Source organism: Ochotona princeps, chromosome 15 (assembly GCF_030435755.1).
Source record: "Ochotona princeps isolate mOchPri1 chromosome 15, mOchPri1.hap1, whole genome shotgun sequence".
NCBI lineage: Eukaryota > Metazoa > Chordata > Mammalia > Lagomorpha > Ochotonidae > Ochotona > Ochotona princeps.
In genome coordinates, this window is record NC_080846.1 from 44040877 (window position 1) to 44055992 (window position 15116).

Sequence of the window (15116 nt, forward strand, 5' to 3'; positions counted from 1 at the left end):
TCAAGTAGTCGGAATGCCTTCACAAACTTAAAAAGAATGTTTTGAAGATAACAGTAAAAACTTATAATACCAACAAGTTATAAGGCAAAGGTAAAACAAATCTAAACAAAACACCCCAGAAAATGTTATCCTGAACGCCAAAATAATTTTCCCGGTATTAGTTTCTGTACAATCTACTAATAACTTACAAAATTTCAAAAATTAAACCTACAAAGTAGCTTCTCAAAAAAAAAATGTAAGAAACTAGTTTTAATTTTAGAGTTTTTTTGCATCAAAAATTTAAAAAAAAATACAACTACGTAATTCTATTCCCTTGCTTACATTTCTGGATTGGGAAAAATTCTCAAAAAGGTAGTTTACCCAGTGACCAGGAGAAGTTTTTCTTTGAGAATTTTCAGAACACTGCACTCAGACAGAATTGTAGCAGCTCAACATACACAATTACAATTATCAAGAGATGTTTGTCACTTGTTCCTAAAACACTGTCAACTGTGGAATCGTCAAAATAATCATATACAAGAATTACTTTTCAGCGGCTAGTTGAGTTTTTTCTGTTTGGCTTCTTAGATCTCGGCATTCTTGCTTTAACCTCTCCACCATTTCCTTCAGCATTTGATTTGAATTCAGCAGTTCATTCTCAGACTGTGTCAGTGATGTTAGCTGAATCTGCAAACTACTGACTTGCTTAAAAGAAAACAACAAACAGGAACATGAGGTCACTAACCAAATGCATTCAGTTAGAAGCAGAGAGCACTAAGCCATCCCCACCACCAACGCCCTACTCAAGGGGGGCCCTGGAGGACTCCTCTTCAATGAAGTGAGAGACAGCAGGCACTATGATCAGCTCCTGTTACAACACAGAGCAGAGAGCACACTCTCCTTGGGAGTCTCTTCCCCGAACCAGCAGACCAAGAAGAGGTCTGTCTGGAGGAGTAAGGAGTCCTTAGCAAGAAAGTAGGCACTGGTGAGGTTCCTGTCACATTAGCCTTTCTCAAGCTTTCTAGGAAACAAGGGACAGTGAAGACCAGCTGGCCTGGAAAGCAGCTAAAGAAACAGCTGTCCCTTCCCAAGTCCCCTGCCGCACCACCCCTTCCAGAACTTGCCAGAGCAGACCATGCTTGTTGCCTTCAGGCAAAGGGAGGATCATCCTCACGCTGTTATTATTTATTTATGAATTCAGAGAGAGACAGAGAAACAGAGAGAGAGAGAGAGAGAGAGAGAGAGAGAGAGAGAGAGAAAGGAAGGAAGGGAGCGAGGGATCTATTCACTGTCGAACTGGCTGAACGAACAGGGGTGAGCCAGGCCCAAGTCAGGAGCTTCAGTCAGGTCTCCCACGTGGCTGCAGCAGCTGGGTCATCCTCTGCTGCTTTACCAGCTGTGAGCAGGAAAATAGATCAGAAACAGATCAGCTATGACACAGACTGGCACTCATGTGGGATGCTAGCATTACAGCTGGCAGCTTGACCACTATGCCACAATGCCAGACCTACAATGTTTAAGAAGTTTCCAAGTGGACCCGGCACAGTAGCCTAGTGGCTAAAGTCCCGACATTGCACACACAGAAATCCCATATGGGCACCGATTCTAATCCCAGTAGCCCTGCTTCCCATCCAGTTCCCTGCTTGTGGCCTGGGAAAGCAGTTGAGGACGGCCCAAAGCCTTGCGGTCCTGCACCTGTATGGGAGACCCAGAGGAAGCTCCTGGCTCCTGGCTTCGGATCAGCACAGCACCGACCATTGCTGCCACTTGGGGAGTGAATCATCGGATGGAAGATCTTCCTCTCTGTCTCTCCTCTCTATATCTTCTCTCCATCCAAATTTACTTTTACTTGGGAGAATTTTTTCTCAGAAAAGCAGGTAGTTATCCAGGTAAAGACGAACAGGCTAAAAAGATTCACAGGGCTTTTAAGTTATTCCCAAACAGTTTTCATCCATTTCCCCACAAGTAACAAATAATAAAAGTTTTCATTTTTCCTTCAATTCCTTTCACCTCTCTAAACCTTTCTCTGAGAATTTCAAAGCAAAGAGTCCAAAGAATGAAATAAAAAGAACCTATTGTGAGATTCAAGAGTCAAAAGAAACAAGTTTCTTCATACAACAAATTAAATAAATGTGCAATTATCCCTTCACATGTTGACAGGTAGCAAAGTCAAATAAGATAGGACTCTGTAAGGCACAGGGCAATGTTAGTTGGACAGAGGAACATGGTGTATACTTCAGATTTGGGCTTTAAAATTAATTTTTCCAAGTATTCACTTCTTAATTTTAGCTGAAGTGGCAAATATTTAGTCTATATTAGAGCTGCTAAAACAGGCAACCTTCAAAAGAGCTTAACATCTCTCCACATCCCCAGGATGCCAGAACGGCCAATGCCAGTGTTACCCTTCACTTCTCTCAGAGTATCAGATATTATGGGCACTTTGTTAGTAATTAGAAATTGTATACTTGGGCCTGGCATGGTGTCTAGTGGTTAAAGTCCTCACCTTGCACAATGGGATCCCATATGGGCGCCAGTTCTAATCCTGGCAGCCCCGCTTCCCATCCAGCTCCCTGCTTGTGACCTGGGAAAGCAGTGGACAATGGCCCAAAGCCTTGGGACCCTGCACCCCATGGGAGACCTGGAAGAAGTTCCTGGTTCCTGTCTTCGGATTGGCTCAGCTCCGGCCATTGTGGCCGCTTGGGGAGTGAATCATCGACGGAAGATCTTCCTCTCTGTCTCTCCTTCTCACTGTATATCTACCTTTCCAATAAAAATAAGTAAATCTTTAAAAAAAAAAAAAAAGAAATTGTATACTTGAAAAAAGAGTACCAGCTATCCTACAATCAGGAAATTCAGGAAATTCAGGAAAGAACAATCTCCCCTAGTCTAGCCTTAAATAAATCTTTTCAAAATCCAAACAACTTAAAATATAAATATCCTTTCACATACAATAACTCTAAAACTTTTTTTTTTAATTCGTAAACGTCATAGGAATACATTAAGAGATACCTCGTGGAATAAATGCATAAAGTTACAGGTGAATCAAGTAATACACAGCCTCAATGATCTTCCTAATCAATAAAAAGTTTAAAATATCAAAATATTACCCTTTTATAATTACAATCTCAAAAAACTAATGAGCCACAGCATAGTGATATCTTAAAAAAAGCAGCTTAGTAAAAGAAAATTAAGATTTAAACATTTCATATTGCATATCAACATCTTCAACATTGCTATTTATTGTGGAAATCAGATTTTTCAAAATCTTGATATGAAACCATGCAAAACAGATTCTTAAATACATTTTAAAAATAAAGCAAACTGTATGTTAACATCATACCTGTTTCAGGTCAGAATTTTCATTTTTTTCTTTCTCTGCCTTTTCAATATCCACAATTTGTTGTTGAAGTTTTAACCTAAAAACCATAAACCAACAAGACATTATTAACAAGCATAGTTCATTAATTTCACTGGAATAAACAATCATATTACAGAGAGCTTATTTGCCACTAGGCCTTGTGGTTACGGAAAATGGTACATACAATCACAGACAGACATAGAGCAGCTAGCTTATGTTCTCATATAACTAAAATGCAAGACAAGTTGCTATTTTTGGGAAAAATTTCAAATTATGCCCATAGAGAAGATGTGAAATCAATTCTGTGGGGGCATCAGACAAAACCATGTGGAGACTAAGAACCTGACAGCAGGATACGACAACAATAGTGAATAGGTTAAACAAGGAGTCTGCAGCGCAAGGCACCAAACAACCCAGTTAAGGATATATCATATCAAACCCATGACATTTTTACAATTTATACAATGCTTTCAGACTCACTGCCACTCAACTCTTCTCTACAGGGTAAAGATTTAAAAGAAAACTGGGCCCTATGCAGTAGCCTAGCAGCTAAAGTCCTCACCTTGCATACGCCAGGATCCCACATGGGTGCTGGTTCTACTCCCAGCAGCCTTGCTTCCCATCCAGCTCCCTGCCTGCAGCCTGGGAGAGCATTCGAGGATGGCCCAAGGCCTTGGGACCCTGCACCTGTGTGGGAGACCCAGCAGAGGCTCCTGGCTTTGGATCAGTTCAGCTCCAGCTGTTGCGGACACTTGGGGAGTGAATTAGTGGAGAAAATATCTTCCTCTCTGTCTCTTTTCCTCTCTGTATATCTGACTTTCTAATAAAAATAAATAAATCTTAAAAAAAAAAAAAAAAGAATGAAAACTAACAGACACTAACATCATTCTAGACACTGTCTTCTGAGCTTGTCGCGCCTGAGATGAATGAACACTTACAGTATCTTCAGGGGCAGTGCTAGATCTGAGCCAGACCCAGCCTCAGCATGAAGAGCATCTCTGGGGACCAAATGTCTCGCTTCATGAGGAAGGCTTCCTACGAATCAGTCCTGAAACTCCTACTCCTGAAGATTCTTCATTCAAATAGAATGCATGTGGCACCTTTTTGATAGGCTGGCAATATTAGCCTATCTTATCTGCTCAATAAGAACATGCTTAATGGGTGTTTAACACTCTCAAAACGCTTAGGCTGTGCTTTAAGTACAGTAAGAATTCAATAAATATACTCTGATGACTAAATGAATCAACCTAAACTCCACATACTGTCCAGATGATTACACAATATCACATGGAAGAAACTTGTAGATATGACCTCTAGCTTCATGACTTATTTAGATAAAAATAACAAGTATGTGGGGTCCTGCCACATACATATAGGAGATCCCAATGAAACGCCTGGGCCCTGGCTTCAGCCTGGCCCAGCACTGACCAATGCAGCTGTCTGGGGGTTGGGGGGCATGAACCAGCAGATGGATTCTCTGTAATTCTTCCAACATAAATAAAAAATCTTTTTTTCTAAAGATTTATTGCAATGTCAGATATACAAGAGGAGAGACAGAGAAGATGATCTTTTGTCTGATGTCCCAAGTGACCACAACATCCAGTGCTGCGCCAATCTGAAGCCAGGAGACAGGAACCTCCTCCAGGTCTCCCACACGGTGCAGGGTCCCAAGGCTTTGGGCCGTCCTCCACTGCTTTCCCAGGCCACAAGCAGGGAGCTGGATGGGAAGCGGGGCTGCCAGGATTAGAACCAGCGCCCATATTGGATCCCGGCACGCTCGAGGTGAGGACTTAAGCTGCTAGGCCACCACTCCGGGTCCAATAAATAAATCTTTTAAAACAAACCAAAAGAGAGAATCTGCATATCATTATATGCTATCACAAATGCATTCACTTCCATGTCTCCCAAGTCTGAGAAAGAACTTGTCTCACTGGCCCAGTCTCTTGCTCCCTGCTGTAACAAACACTGGGTAATTCTTCTCAAGATGGGGTGTGAACAGAAAAGAAGACACACTGAGTAGCTATTTTATTTAAAGATTTAAATTTACTTATTTTAAAGTTACAATGAAAGACAAGATGGCAGGAACAGGCAGGGATGGGCCAGGCAGAAAACAGGAAACAGGAACTGTATGCAAGTTTTTCTACCCGAATATTTGGACCACCTTTGGCTGCTTTTTTTCAGGCCATTAGCGGAGAGCTGGGTTGAAAGTGGAGCATCCTAGACACAAAGCAACGCCAGCATTACAAGCAGTAGCTTTATATGCTAAGCACTTAGCCCCTTGAGTAATAAGTTTTAAAATAAAAGCAAATATTCATTACCAACAAGACTCCAGTAATTAAAACATTTACAAAAGATTAAGAAAAATTAGAAGGTAGGTCCTAGATGGAAAACAGCTCTGGCTTTTAAACAATGCAAAAGTTCTTTTAAGGAGTACAGATGAAATATTTCTTATTCAAAGTGCTTGGGACCAGAAATGTTTAAGAAGTGAAGTTTTTCAGACTTTCAATTTTTGCATGGATTTCCTTAGATCTATAATTCAAAAATTCCCTGAAGTCCATAATTTGAGACTACACTGGGCACTCCAAAGGTTTTCACTTTTCGAGCACTTGGTTTTCAAAGTAAGGACTATAACACACGTTTGCTCTAGGATATCTCAAATCATCTAGGTTCCTTCTTCCTGAAGATGTGTTGGCTGGTCTTCTCCCCAGATTAACTGTACCTCTCCCTATCACTGCTAACTGCCATCAAACTGCTAACTGCATCAAACTGTGGATCACCCTTCTTCTCCAGCCACCCTTTAAAAACAAACAGGCATAATACAATGGGACTGATCCAGTGCTGGTTCCTCACTGGTCAGTGATAAGGTCGAGACCCTAAACCTTGTTTACATTTTTTAACTTAAATTGCCAGCTAAAAACTCTGCCCTCTTTGGTTTCAACATACATCATAGCATCACAGAAAAGCATGAGGAGACAACAAAGGAGACTGGGAGGTGGGAGAGGAAAGGAGAAGGAAGCCACACTCCTGACATCGGAGTTCCTAAATCCAGGCATCCATGACACCAATACAACCCCCGGCCTTTCCTCAATTTACAACAGCCAAGAACATTATTTTTCTGCTTGTGGGAGTTGGGTTGCCATTGTAACCAAAAGTTAACTACATACTTTATCATATGTAAACTCCTGTAACTCTTCCATGTTTTACATTTACAGGTAACTTTGAAACTGTACAAACTGAACAATGCACTGTGGAGCAAAATTTTGAAAGAAAACAGTTTTATAAAAATAGTTTATTACTCCTGGCACTATAGTAAGCTATTGGTAAATAAATCATTTTAACCACGACAAAAGAATTATAAATAATTAATGATTCAGAGCATCTGCCAAAGCAGTGATTAATATTTAGAAGATTGATATCTACTAATTTGTTACATTATTTGTAAGTGAATGCTTAATTCAGTCTCACATGATTTATACTTTTCATTACTCCACAAAAATCTATTTCTTCACAGCTTATTCTCTGACCTATAACAGATTTTGAATAACAGAAGATACAATTATGATTGTTTTAATAAATGATCAAAATAGACCTGAATGACGTAGCTGTGCTTCTAAATTGGTAAATCAGTGCCGCCATGAAAAAGGAAAAACAACCACAGAGGTACAGCATGCTGAAAAGTCATGCGGCTCTTCTGACTTGCTCCTGCTACGCCTTAGGTTGGTTATTACGTCACCATTTTAAAATGAGTATCAGTTAAACATATGTGTCATCTGAAGAAACTGAAGAAGAATCAAGAAGAAATTATCCAAATATGTAATGGAATGGGAAAATCATTTACACTTAAAAAAAAGCTTAATGAAAGAAAGCTATTTTTATATGGCAAAACCCCAAGCCAAAAAAAAATATAAGGGTCAAGTTCATTATTGTCTTCAAGTAATGACAGAATGCTGAACATTTTATCACTATGGCAACAGAAGCCCAAAGCAGCAGAAGCAGGCTTAAATTCTAACAAAAAAGATCCTAACCAGCTGAATTGTGAGAATATAATAGGATAAAATATTACAGTGAGATTCCTGGGGAAGGTCTCTCTTTTGGAGATTGTCAAGAGATTGGGGCGGGAGGGGAGAAGAAACCACTTATACTGAAGAGTTTAAAAATATATTGATGTGCAAGAGTGGCTCTCAAAATCCATTACATATATATCTGACTCTAAAATCAAACTAATTAGAAGAAAACAGTTCATAAAATCGGACATAAGTAAACAATACATATACCACTCCCTGAAATTTTTTCCAGAATAATGTGGATCAAGAATCCTTCCTGGAAACAAAATATCCTATGGGGGTTGGTACTGTGAGGTGCAGGTTAGGCTGCTACTGGCAATGATGGCATGTTCCATTAGTTCCACCTGCTAATACACCTCAGAGGACATCCAGATGCACTTCCAAGCATCTGGCTTTGGTCTCTAGGGAGTCAAGCAGTCAATGTAACATTCCTCCCTCTCTCTGGTAACTCCGCTTTTCAAATAAAATCTTTAAACATACACACACAAGCTACTTATAATTTAATGAATATATTTCTATTTACTTCAGAACTCTAATTTATTTGAAAGGCAATAGTCAGGCCTCACTCAGTCTAGGTACGTCATGTGAGTGGAACAGACACACAGAACTTGAGCTCTAGCCTACTGCCTCCCGGGCAGCACATTAGCATGATGTCTGACTTGGAAATGGAGCTAAAACTTCAACCCAGAATGTAAGCATCCCAAGCAACATTTTAATCACACACCAAGTGCCTGCCCCTGAATATAATTTTTGAAATTCATCCAGCTGTAATCTGTATAATAAGAGAATCTGCCAAGATGCTTTTATTTAAAAAGTGGAAAAAGGGAGTCTGGGCATGACAATCAAAGTCGGCTGTCTAGCTCCACATTACTTACATATGAATGAAAACCATAGAAGAAGGAAGAACAAATAAATTCATAAAAAAAAACCACACCTTTGTCAGACAAGAAATGTTCAAATCTCAAAACAAGTATCAAGAGGGAGAGAGAAAAAAAAAATAAAACCAACCCAAACCTCAGCAAGTGATCCCTTCTCCCGCACACAGGTACTCTGCACGACTCCTACCATGTGAGTGGACGTGATCCACCCTTACAATGAGAGGGTCTGCAATCTGCAGCAGCTTCTTTTCCTATGTGTTCTTGAATAGAATCCCACTTCTCTACTTCTGCTTTTGAGGCTTTGCCAAGAACATTTTTATTTGGTTAGTGTCCACAACCTGAACAGCATGCAAAAATATCTGCAAATTTTTCATCTGAGAAGGTATTATTACTATTCAGAATTTATGAGGAACTCATCTCAAGAGCACAACAAGAAATAACCCAATTAAAATATTTGCAAATGGTCTGAATCAATATTTCTCAAGAAATACAAATGGTCATTGGGAATATGAAAAAAATGCTCCACAATACTAACAACTGATTAAATGCAAATCAAAACCACAGGGAGATATCACATAAACCCACATGGAATGGTTGAAGTCAAAAGGATAACAAGCACTGGGGAACGCACCAAGAGAACGTCACTCTCATAGGCTGCTCCTGAGAACGTAAATTAGGCCACTATGGGAAACAGGAAGATCATATGATCCAGTAATTCCTGTGCTGGATTTAAGCCTAAAGGACAGGTTGCCAGTGTGCCTAAGGGCTCTCTGCACCCACATTTTCACTGCAGCACTCACTATTCACAACACCAAGACACCGATGCAACCCGAGCGTCCAGGAAAGGACGAATAAAGGAAATGTGGGACAGGCACACGATGGAATACTACAAAGCCTAAACAGGAATGAATCCGATCATGGTTAACCTTAGAGGGTGATTATGTTAACATACCGAAAGAGAAATGTTCTCGGGCTCGGCAGCGTGGCCTAGTGGCTAAGGTCCTCGCCTTGATCCCATATGGCTGCTGGTTCTAATCCCGGCAGCTCCATTTCCTCTCTCTCTCTCTCCTCCTCTCAGTACATCTGACTTTGTAATAAAAATAAAAAATAAATCTTTTAAAAAAAAAAAAAGAGAAATGTTCTCACTGTTGTGTGAAAGGTGAAAGAAACTGCTCTCCGAGAGGCAGAGAAGCACCGTAACCAGCAGAGGCCGAGCGGGGCCCATGCAGACTGAGAGGCCAGCACAAGCTTGCTTAACAAACAGCACAGGGTTACATTCAGATCACAGGACTCGGTTACAATGCCCTACACCAAAAACGGTGACTATAGTTAATTTATTTATATTTGAAAATACTAAGAACTTTGAGCTCGCTTCAGCAGCACATATACTAAAGAATAGGAATGATACAGCGAAGATTACCATGGCCCCTGTGCAAGGATGACACGCAAATTCGTGAAAATACTAAGAACTTTAAGTAGTTTTTTTAAAGCTTTTTTTAAAAAAAAATAGGTATTGCTATTATTATCCTATTGGAAAGGCAGCTATACAGAAAGGAGGAGATACAAAGAGAGGCTGCATTAGCTGGACTGGATCTAAGCCGATCCAAAGCCAGGAGCCAGGAAACTCCTCCAGGTCTCCCTTGTTGATATAGGGTCCCAAGGGTTTGGGTCATCCTCGACTGCTTTCCCAGGCTATGAGCATGGAGTTGAATGGGAAATGGAGCAGCCGGGATATGAACTGGTGCCTAAGTGGGATCCCCACAAATGCAAGGCAAGGACTTTAGCCATTAGGCTATCACACTGGACCCCCTCAATTCATCTTTTTTACTCCCAAGGTTTATTTATTAATTTTAGAAAGCTGGATTTACCGAGAGAGGAGAGAAAAAGAAAGATTTTCCATTCACTGCTTCACTCCCCAAGTGGCCGCAACGGCTGGAGCTGAGCTCATTCAAAGCCAGGAGTCAGGAGCCTCTTCCAGGCCTCCCACACAGGTGCAGGGTCCCAAGGCTTTGGGCTATCCTCCACTGCTTTCCCAGGTCCCTAGCAGGGAGCTGGAAGGAAAGTGGAGTAGCCAAGACTTGAACCAGCTCCCATACGAGTTTCTGTTGCAAGACTGCAAGGTGAGGATTTAGCCACTAGGCTATTGTACTGGGCCCTAGGACTTTTTGAGTGTTTCTGCCACAAAGAAATGAGAAATGTTTCAGATGATGAATAGGCTAACTATTCTTTCTTGATTACATATTGAGTATACATATTGAGGAAACAAACTATTCCCCATAGATATATACAATTATTAAGTGTCAATTAAAAATGAAAGATATCCAATTTGGCTCACGAAGCAAGACTCAATTATGTACATAAAACAAGCAACCGAAAAAGTGATTCAAAAATGTAAAGATAGAGTAACAGGGCAGACACTGTGGCGGCCAGTAAGCTGCCACTTGGGATGCACACTTCCCACACTGTGTCCCGGGCCCAAGCCCCAGCTCTGCTTCTGAGCCAGTCTGTGGCCCACTTGCTCCGCGGGAGGAAGCAGCTGGTGGTTCATGGAGCTGGGTCCCTGCCTCCAGAGGGAGATCCGCACTGAGTGCCCAGCTGATTCTGGCCAGGGCCTGTAACAGTCTGGGGGAAGCTGGGGACTGAATCAATGGTTGGCAGACTGCTCACTGTCTTCCAAATAAATATTTTTAATAGAGACAAAGATATAAAAAGCAAACTGCAGTAACAGCAATGCAGCAGGCATTGTGTCACAGCAGGTTAAGAAATCACTTCAGATTTCCACATCCTACACTGCAGTAAGTTTGCGTCCTTGCTACTCTGCTTAAAATCCAGCTTCCTACTAATGCAACTTGGAGTCGGGAGGTAAGAACTCAAGTGCCTTGGCCTCCACTTGAGAGAACTTAACAGATCTGTAATCTCTTCACTTTGGCCTGTTGCAGGTATCTGGGAGCATGTACTCTCTCCATCCCCAACCTGTGTGTGTGTTTGTGTCTACCTTCTAAATAGATAAAAAGTAAGCAATCACTTCAAAAAATAAATTACAGGTCTAGTGCCATGAGATGCAGAGCCAGCATTCCATACGGGTACTGCTTCCAGTCTTGTCTGTCCTACTTCCAAAACCAGCTCTCTGCTAACATGCCTCAGAAAGCACCAACATGTGGCCCAAATCCTCGAGCGCCTGTCCCCACTTGGGAGACCTGGAAGCAGCTCCAGGTTCCTGCCTACAGCCTGTGCAAGCCAGCTGCTGTGGCCACTTTGAGAACGAATCACTAAAGGGACAATGCCTGTCTCTGTGGTGTCTTTTCTCTCAGTAAACCTGCCTTTCAAAAAAACAATCGTTTTTCAAATAACCAAGAATCTGATATAGAAGTACTTTTAAAAAATAAACAAGCAGTGGTGATACCAGTCAGTGTACAATTCAAGGACAAAGAATAATGAAGATCACTTGATGCTATAAAGTCACAATTCACAATCAAGACATAACTATAACAAACATGTATATAGCAATAAAAATCACATTTATGAAGCAAAACTTTCTACAAATGGGTCATAGATATAAACACACTAACACCAACACAGGACTTCAATACACCATTTCTTTATACAATATAGGTTATGTGGACCAAAAAAGTGCACAAAAGACTCACACATCACAGTTCGACACACCTTACACATACCTTAGGCAAACCACCCTTGACTTACAATTTTCTCGCTTCAAAGTAGTAAGAAAGTGACATATTCAGTAGGAAGCACTCTTCAAAATTGTGGATTCTGATCTTTTCTCTGGGTAGCAAAACGTGCTAGTACGATGCTAACTTGCTCCCAGTCAACCACATAATGCAAGGGTGAACAACTGGTACCCTACCAGCTAAGCCATGATGTTCAGGTTGGGCATATTAAATCTTTTCTTCCTTTTTTTTTAAGTCAGTGCTACATTTTTCAGACGCCGTGTTCAGGAACAGAGGTGGGACTGAAGCAGAGGCACTCTGAAGCAGAGGCCAGCATCCCAAGCAGCACTTTATCACTACGCCAGTCATCTGCCTGCACTGTTCTACTGATAATATTTTCTTCTCATAACAGGTTTCTAGGAACACAGTGTCACAGGAAGTCAAGGAACATCCATACTCTTGAACACTTTTTACATGTGTTAATAAATCACTCAGGAAAACTGACCAATTACTGTAAGTCTGGGATGGGGCACGTAAAGTGTCCAAGGTACAAAATTTAGGTCCACATTGGAGTGATGCCTCCTTAACTCATGCTTCAGTTTGGCCCTACACTTGATCTATCACAAAGAGAACAGTGTGGTGCATACAGCAAAATAATACAAACAATACTCTCTGGTCACAGCATAAAACTAGAAATTAACAACAAAAACAACTTCTAAGGCTCTCTCACCTAAACACTGAGAAATCTTTCGCTATGAACTGAAATATACCCTTTCAAATCCATACCTGGAAGAGTTAACCCCATAGCCACAGCTAAAGACAGGTCCTTTAAAAAGGTAAGGTTAAATGAGGTGCTATTAGTAGGCTGTGATTCAGTCTGACTGGAACTGCATCATGTAGGAGGAATGCCACAGATGCATAGGCACACACAAAGGCTGTCGGGAGCCCCGGTGCGGTGGCCTAGCAGCTAAAGTCCTTGCCTTGAACGCACCGGGATCCCATAAGGGTGTCGGTTCTAATCCCGGAAGCCCTGCTTGTGGCCTGGGAAAGCAGTCAAGGATGGCCCAAAGCCTTGCGGTCCTGCACCCATGTGTGGGAGACCTGGAAGAGGCTCCAGGTCAAGCTTTGGATCAGCTTAGCTCTGGCCTTTCTCGCCGGTTGGGGAGTGAATCATTGGACGGAAGATCTTCCTCTGCCTCTCCTCTTCTCTGTATATCTGACTTCGCAACAAAAATAAACCTTTTTTAAAAATTGTGAGATTTTTGGGGCTGACGCTGTGGCACAGTAAGTTAAGTTTCCACAAGTGGTGTCAGGATCCCACACAGGAGCTGGTTACAGTTTTGACTGTTTCACTTCTGATCCACTTTCCTGCTAATGTACCTAGGAATCAGTGAAAGATGACGGCTCATGTCCTTAGGCCCCTACACCCAAGGGAACACCTGGAAGAAGCTGCAGGCTCCTGGCTTTGAAAATGCCCACTCTGGCTGCTACAGCCATTCAGGGAGTGAGCGCAGTGGCTGAGACCGGTCTCTGCCTCTCCTCTCTCTGTAAATTTTCAAGTAAAAAATAAATTAAAAATACAGAATTTCTAAAAACAGTGAAAATTAATTTATATAATTTATGGAGAAGCATAAACCACTCCTACCAGTAAAAATAACAGCATAAATACAAAAGTTAAATTCTTCATTCAAACATAATAAAGTGAACAAAACAAACTAAAAGCACAAGGTGTAAAACACAGTCTTAGAAAAGTCCAAGAAATGAGATAGGAGACATTAGAAATATTACCTGTTCAATCACAGGATTCAAAATCATTACATAAAAGTCAATGAATTATATTTCTGCATAGTCATATGAACAATTGAAAGTAAAATTTCTTTAAAATACCCTTTGCATTAGCATAAAAATATTTTAAGAAGTTTACAAAGATGCACATGATGTATATAATTAAAACTTTGATAAAAGTAATTTAAGGCAACCTAAAGAAACAGAAATGTGCCATACAGTGGAGGACTCATTATTCAAATTATCTTTTTCCTCAAACTAGTCTATCAGTTTATTGCAACCCAAATCAAAATCAGACTTTTTACAAAATCAAATTTTAAAATCTACATGCCGAGCAGATGACACTAGAAGAACTAAGAGAATTACAAAATTACTACAAATAGCACTTGCAGTAACTGAATCAAATCTATAGTAATCAAGATAGTGCGATATTGGCATTCAACATAAGACATGCAGATCAACTAATCAACAATCTATAGTAACCATAATAATGACCAACGGAATAAGCGTTCAGAAACAGACCCGCACTCTGACAACTAGTTTTCAACAATCAAATCAAAATAATTCAAGGCAGAAAAGATACTCAACACAAGGTATTCAAACAAAAAACAAACAAAATGAGCACCTAGCATTATCCTGTATAAGCTGGCCCTTAAAATCTAAATGTGAGAACCAAAACATCGATCTTTCAGAAAAAAAAAACACCAACGATTCTGAAAGAGAACTAAGTAGATTTTTAAAGAGAACACAAATAACACAAACCAGAAAAGAAACATGATGAAAATGCATGATGGAAAATGAGTGACAAAATGTATTTTATGAATATGAAACAGTTGCTTTCAGTAGACACTAATATGGTAGACCAAAAGATAAACCAAAGATCTGTAAAAAGTGTATCTAGCAAAGGATGTGTATAAAGGACCCATAAGCAGTTGTTACAACATAGTAAGATGATTTTTCACACGCAAAATACTTGAACAAATACTTCAGTGCAAGGAGAGAAGCTCATCATCCCTTACCACCCGAGAAAATAAACTGATTGCCACAGTGATGTAGCAAGCCACCGCGTGCGACACCAGCACCCCTCACCTTGGGGTACTGCTTCCGATCTAGTTTTCTGATTACGTGTTCGACAAGGCAGCCAAGGCTGGGCCAGGCCAAAACCAAGAGGCAAGACTCCCTCTGGACCTCCCACATGGGGGACAAGGACCCCAGGGCTTGGCCCAACATCTTCTGCTTTCCAGGAACTCGAGTGAAGCCCGAGGTGGGACTTGATCCAAGGCACTGTGATATGGGGTGTGGGTGTCTCAAGTAGTAGTTTAACTGACTATGCTACAAAGCCTACTTCATGGCCAATTTTATATCCTGATAACTTAATTATTTA

The 15116-nt window shown here is 40.8% G+C and overlaps 1 protein-coding gene and 1 non-coding gene across 4 annotated transcripts in view; one reads left to right on the forward strand and one right to left on the reverse strand.

Moving 5' to 3' along the window:
* CEP83 (centrosomal protein 83) overlaps nt 1-15116 on the reverse strand; it is a 201972-nt gene that overhangs the window by 14361 nt on the left and 172495 nt on the right. For all 3 annotated transcript variants that reach the window (XM_058673888.1, XM_058673887.1, XM_004583104.3), the window contains exons 11-12: nt 3320-3395; nt 527-684 (exon numbers count right to left, since the gene is read on the reverse strand). In XM_058673888.1, the coding sequence (XP_058529871.1) occupies nt 527-684; nt 3320-3395 (234 nt within the window). The remainder of the gene's footprint in view (nt 1-526; nt 685-3319; nt 3396-15116) is intronic.
* LOC118757665 (U6 spliceosomal RNA) lies at nt 9644-9752 on the forward strand. The gene has a single exon (XR_004995322.2). It is a non-coding gene; the product is annotated as a U6 spliceosomal RNA (small nuclear RNA).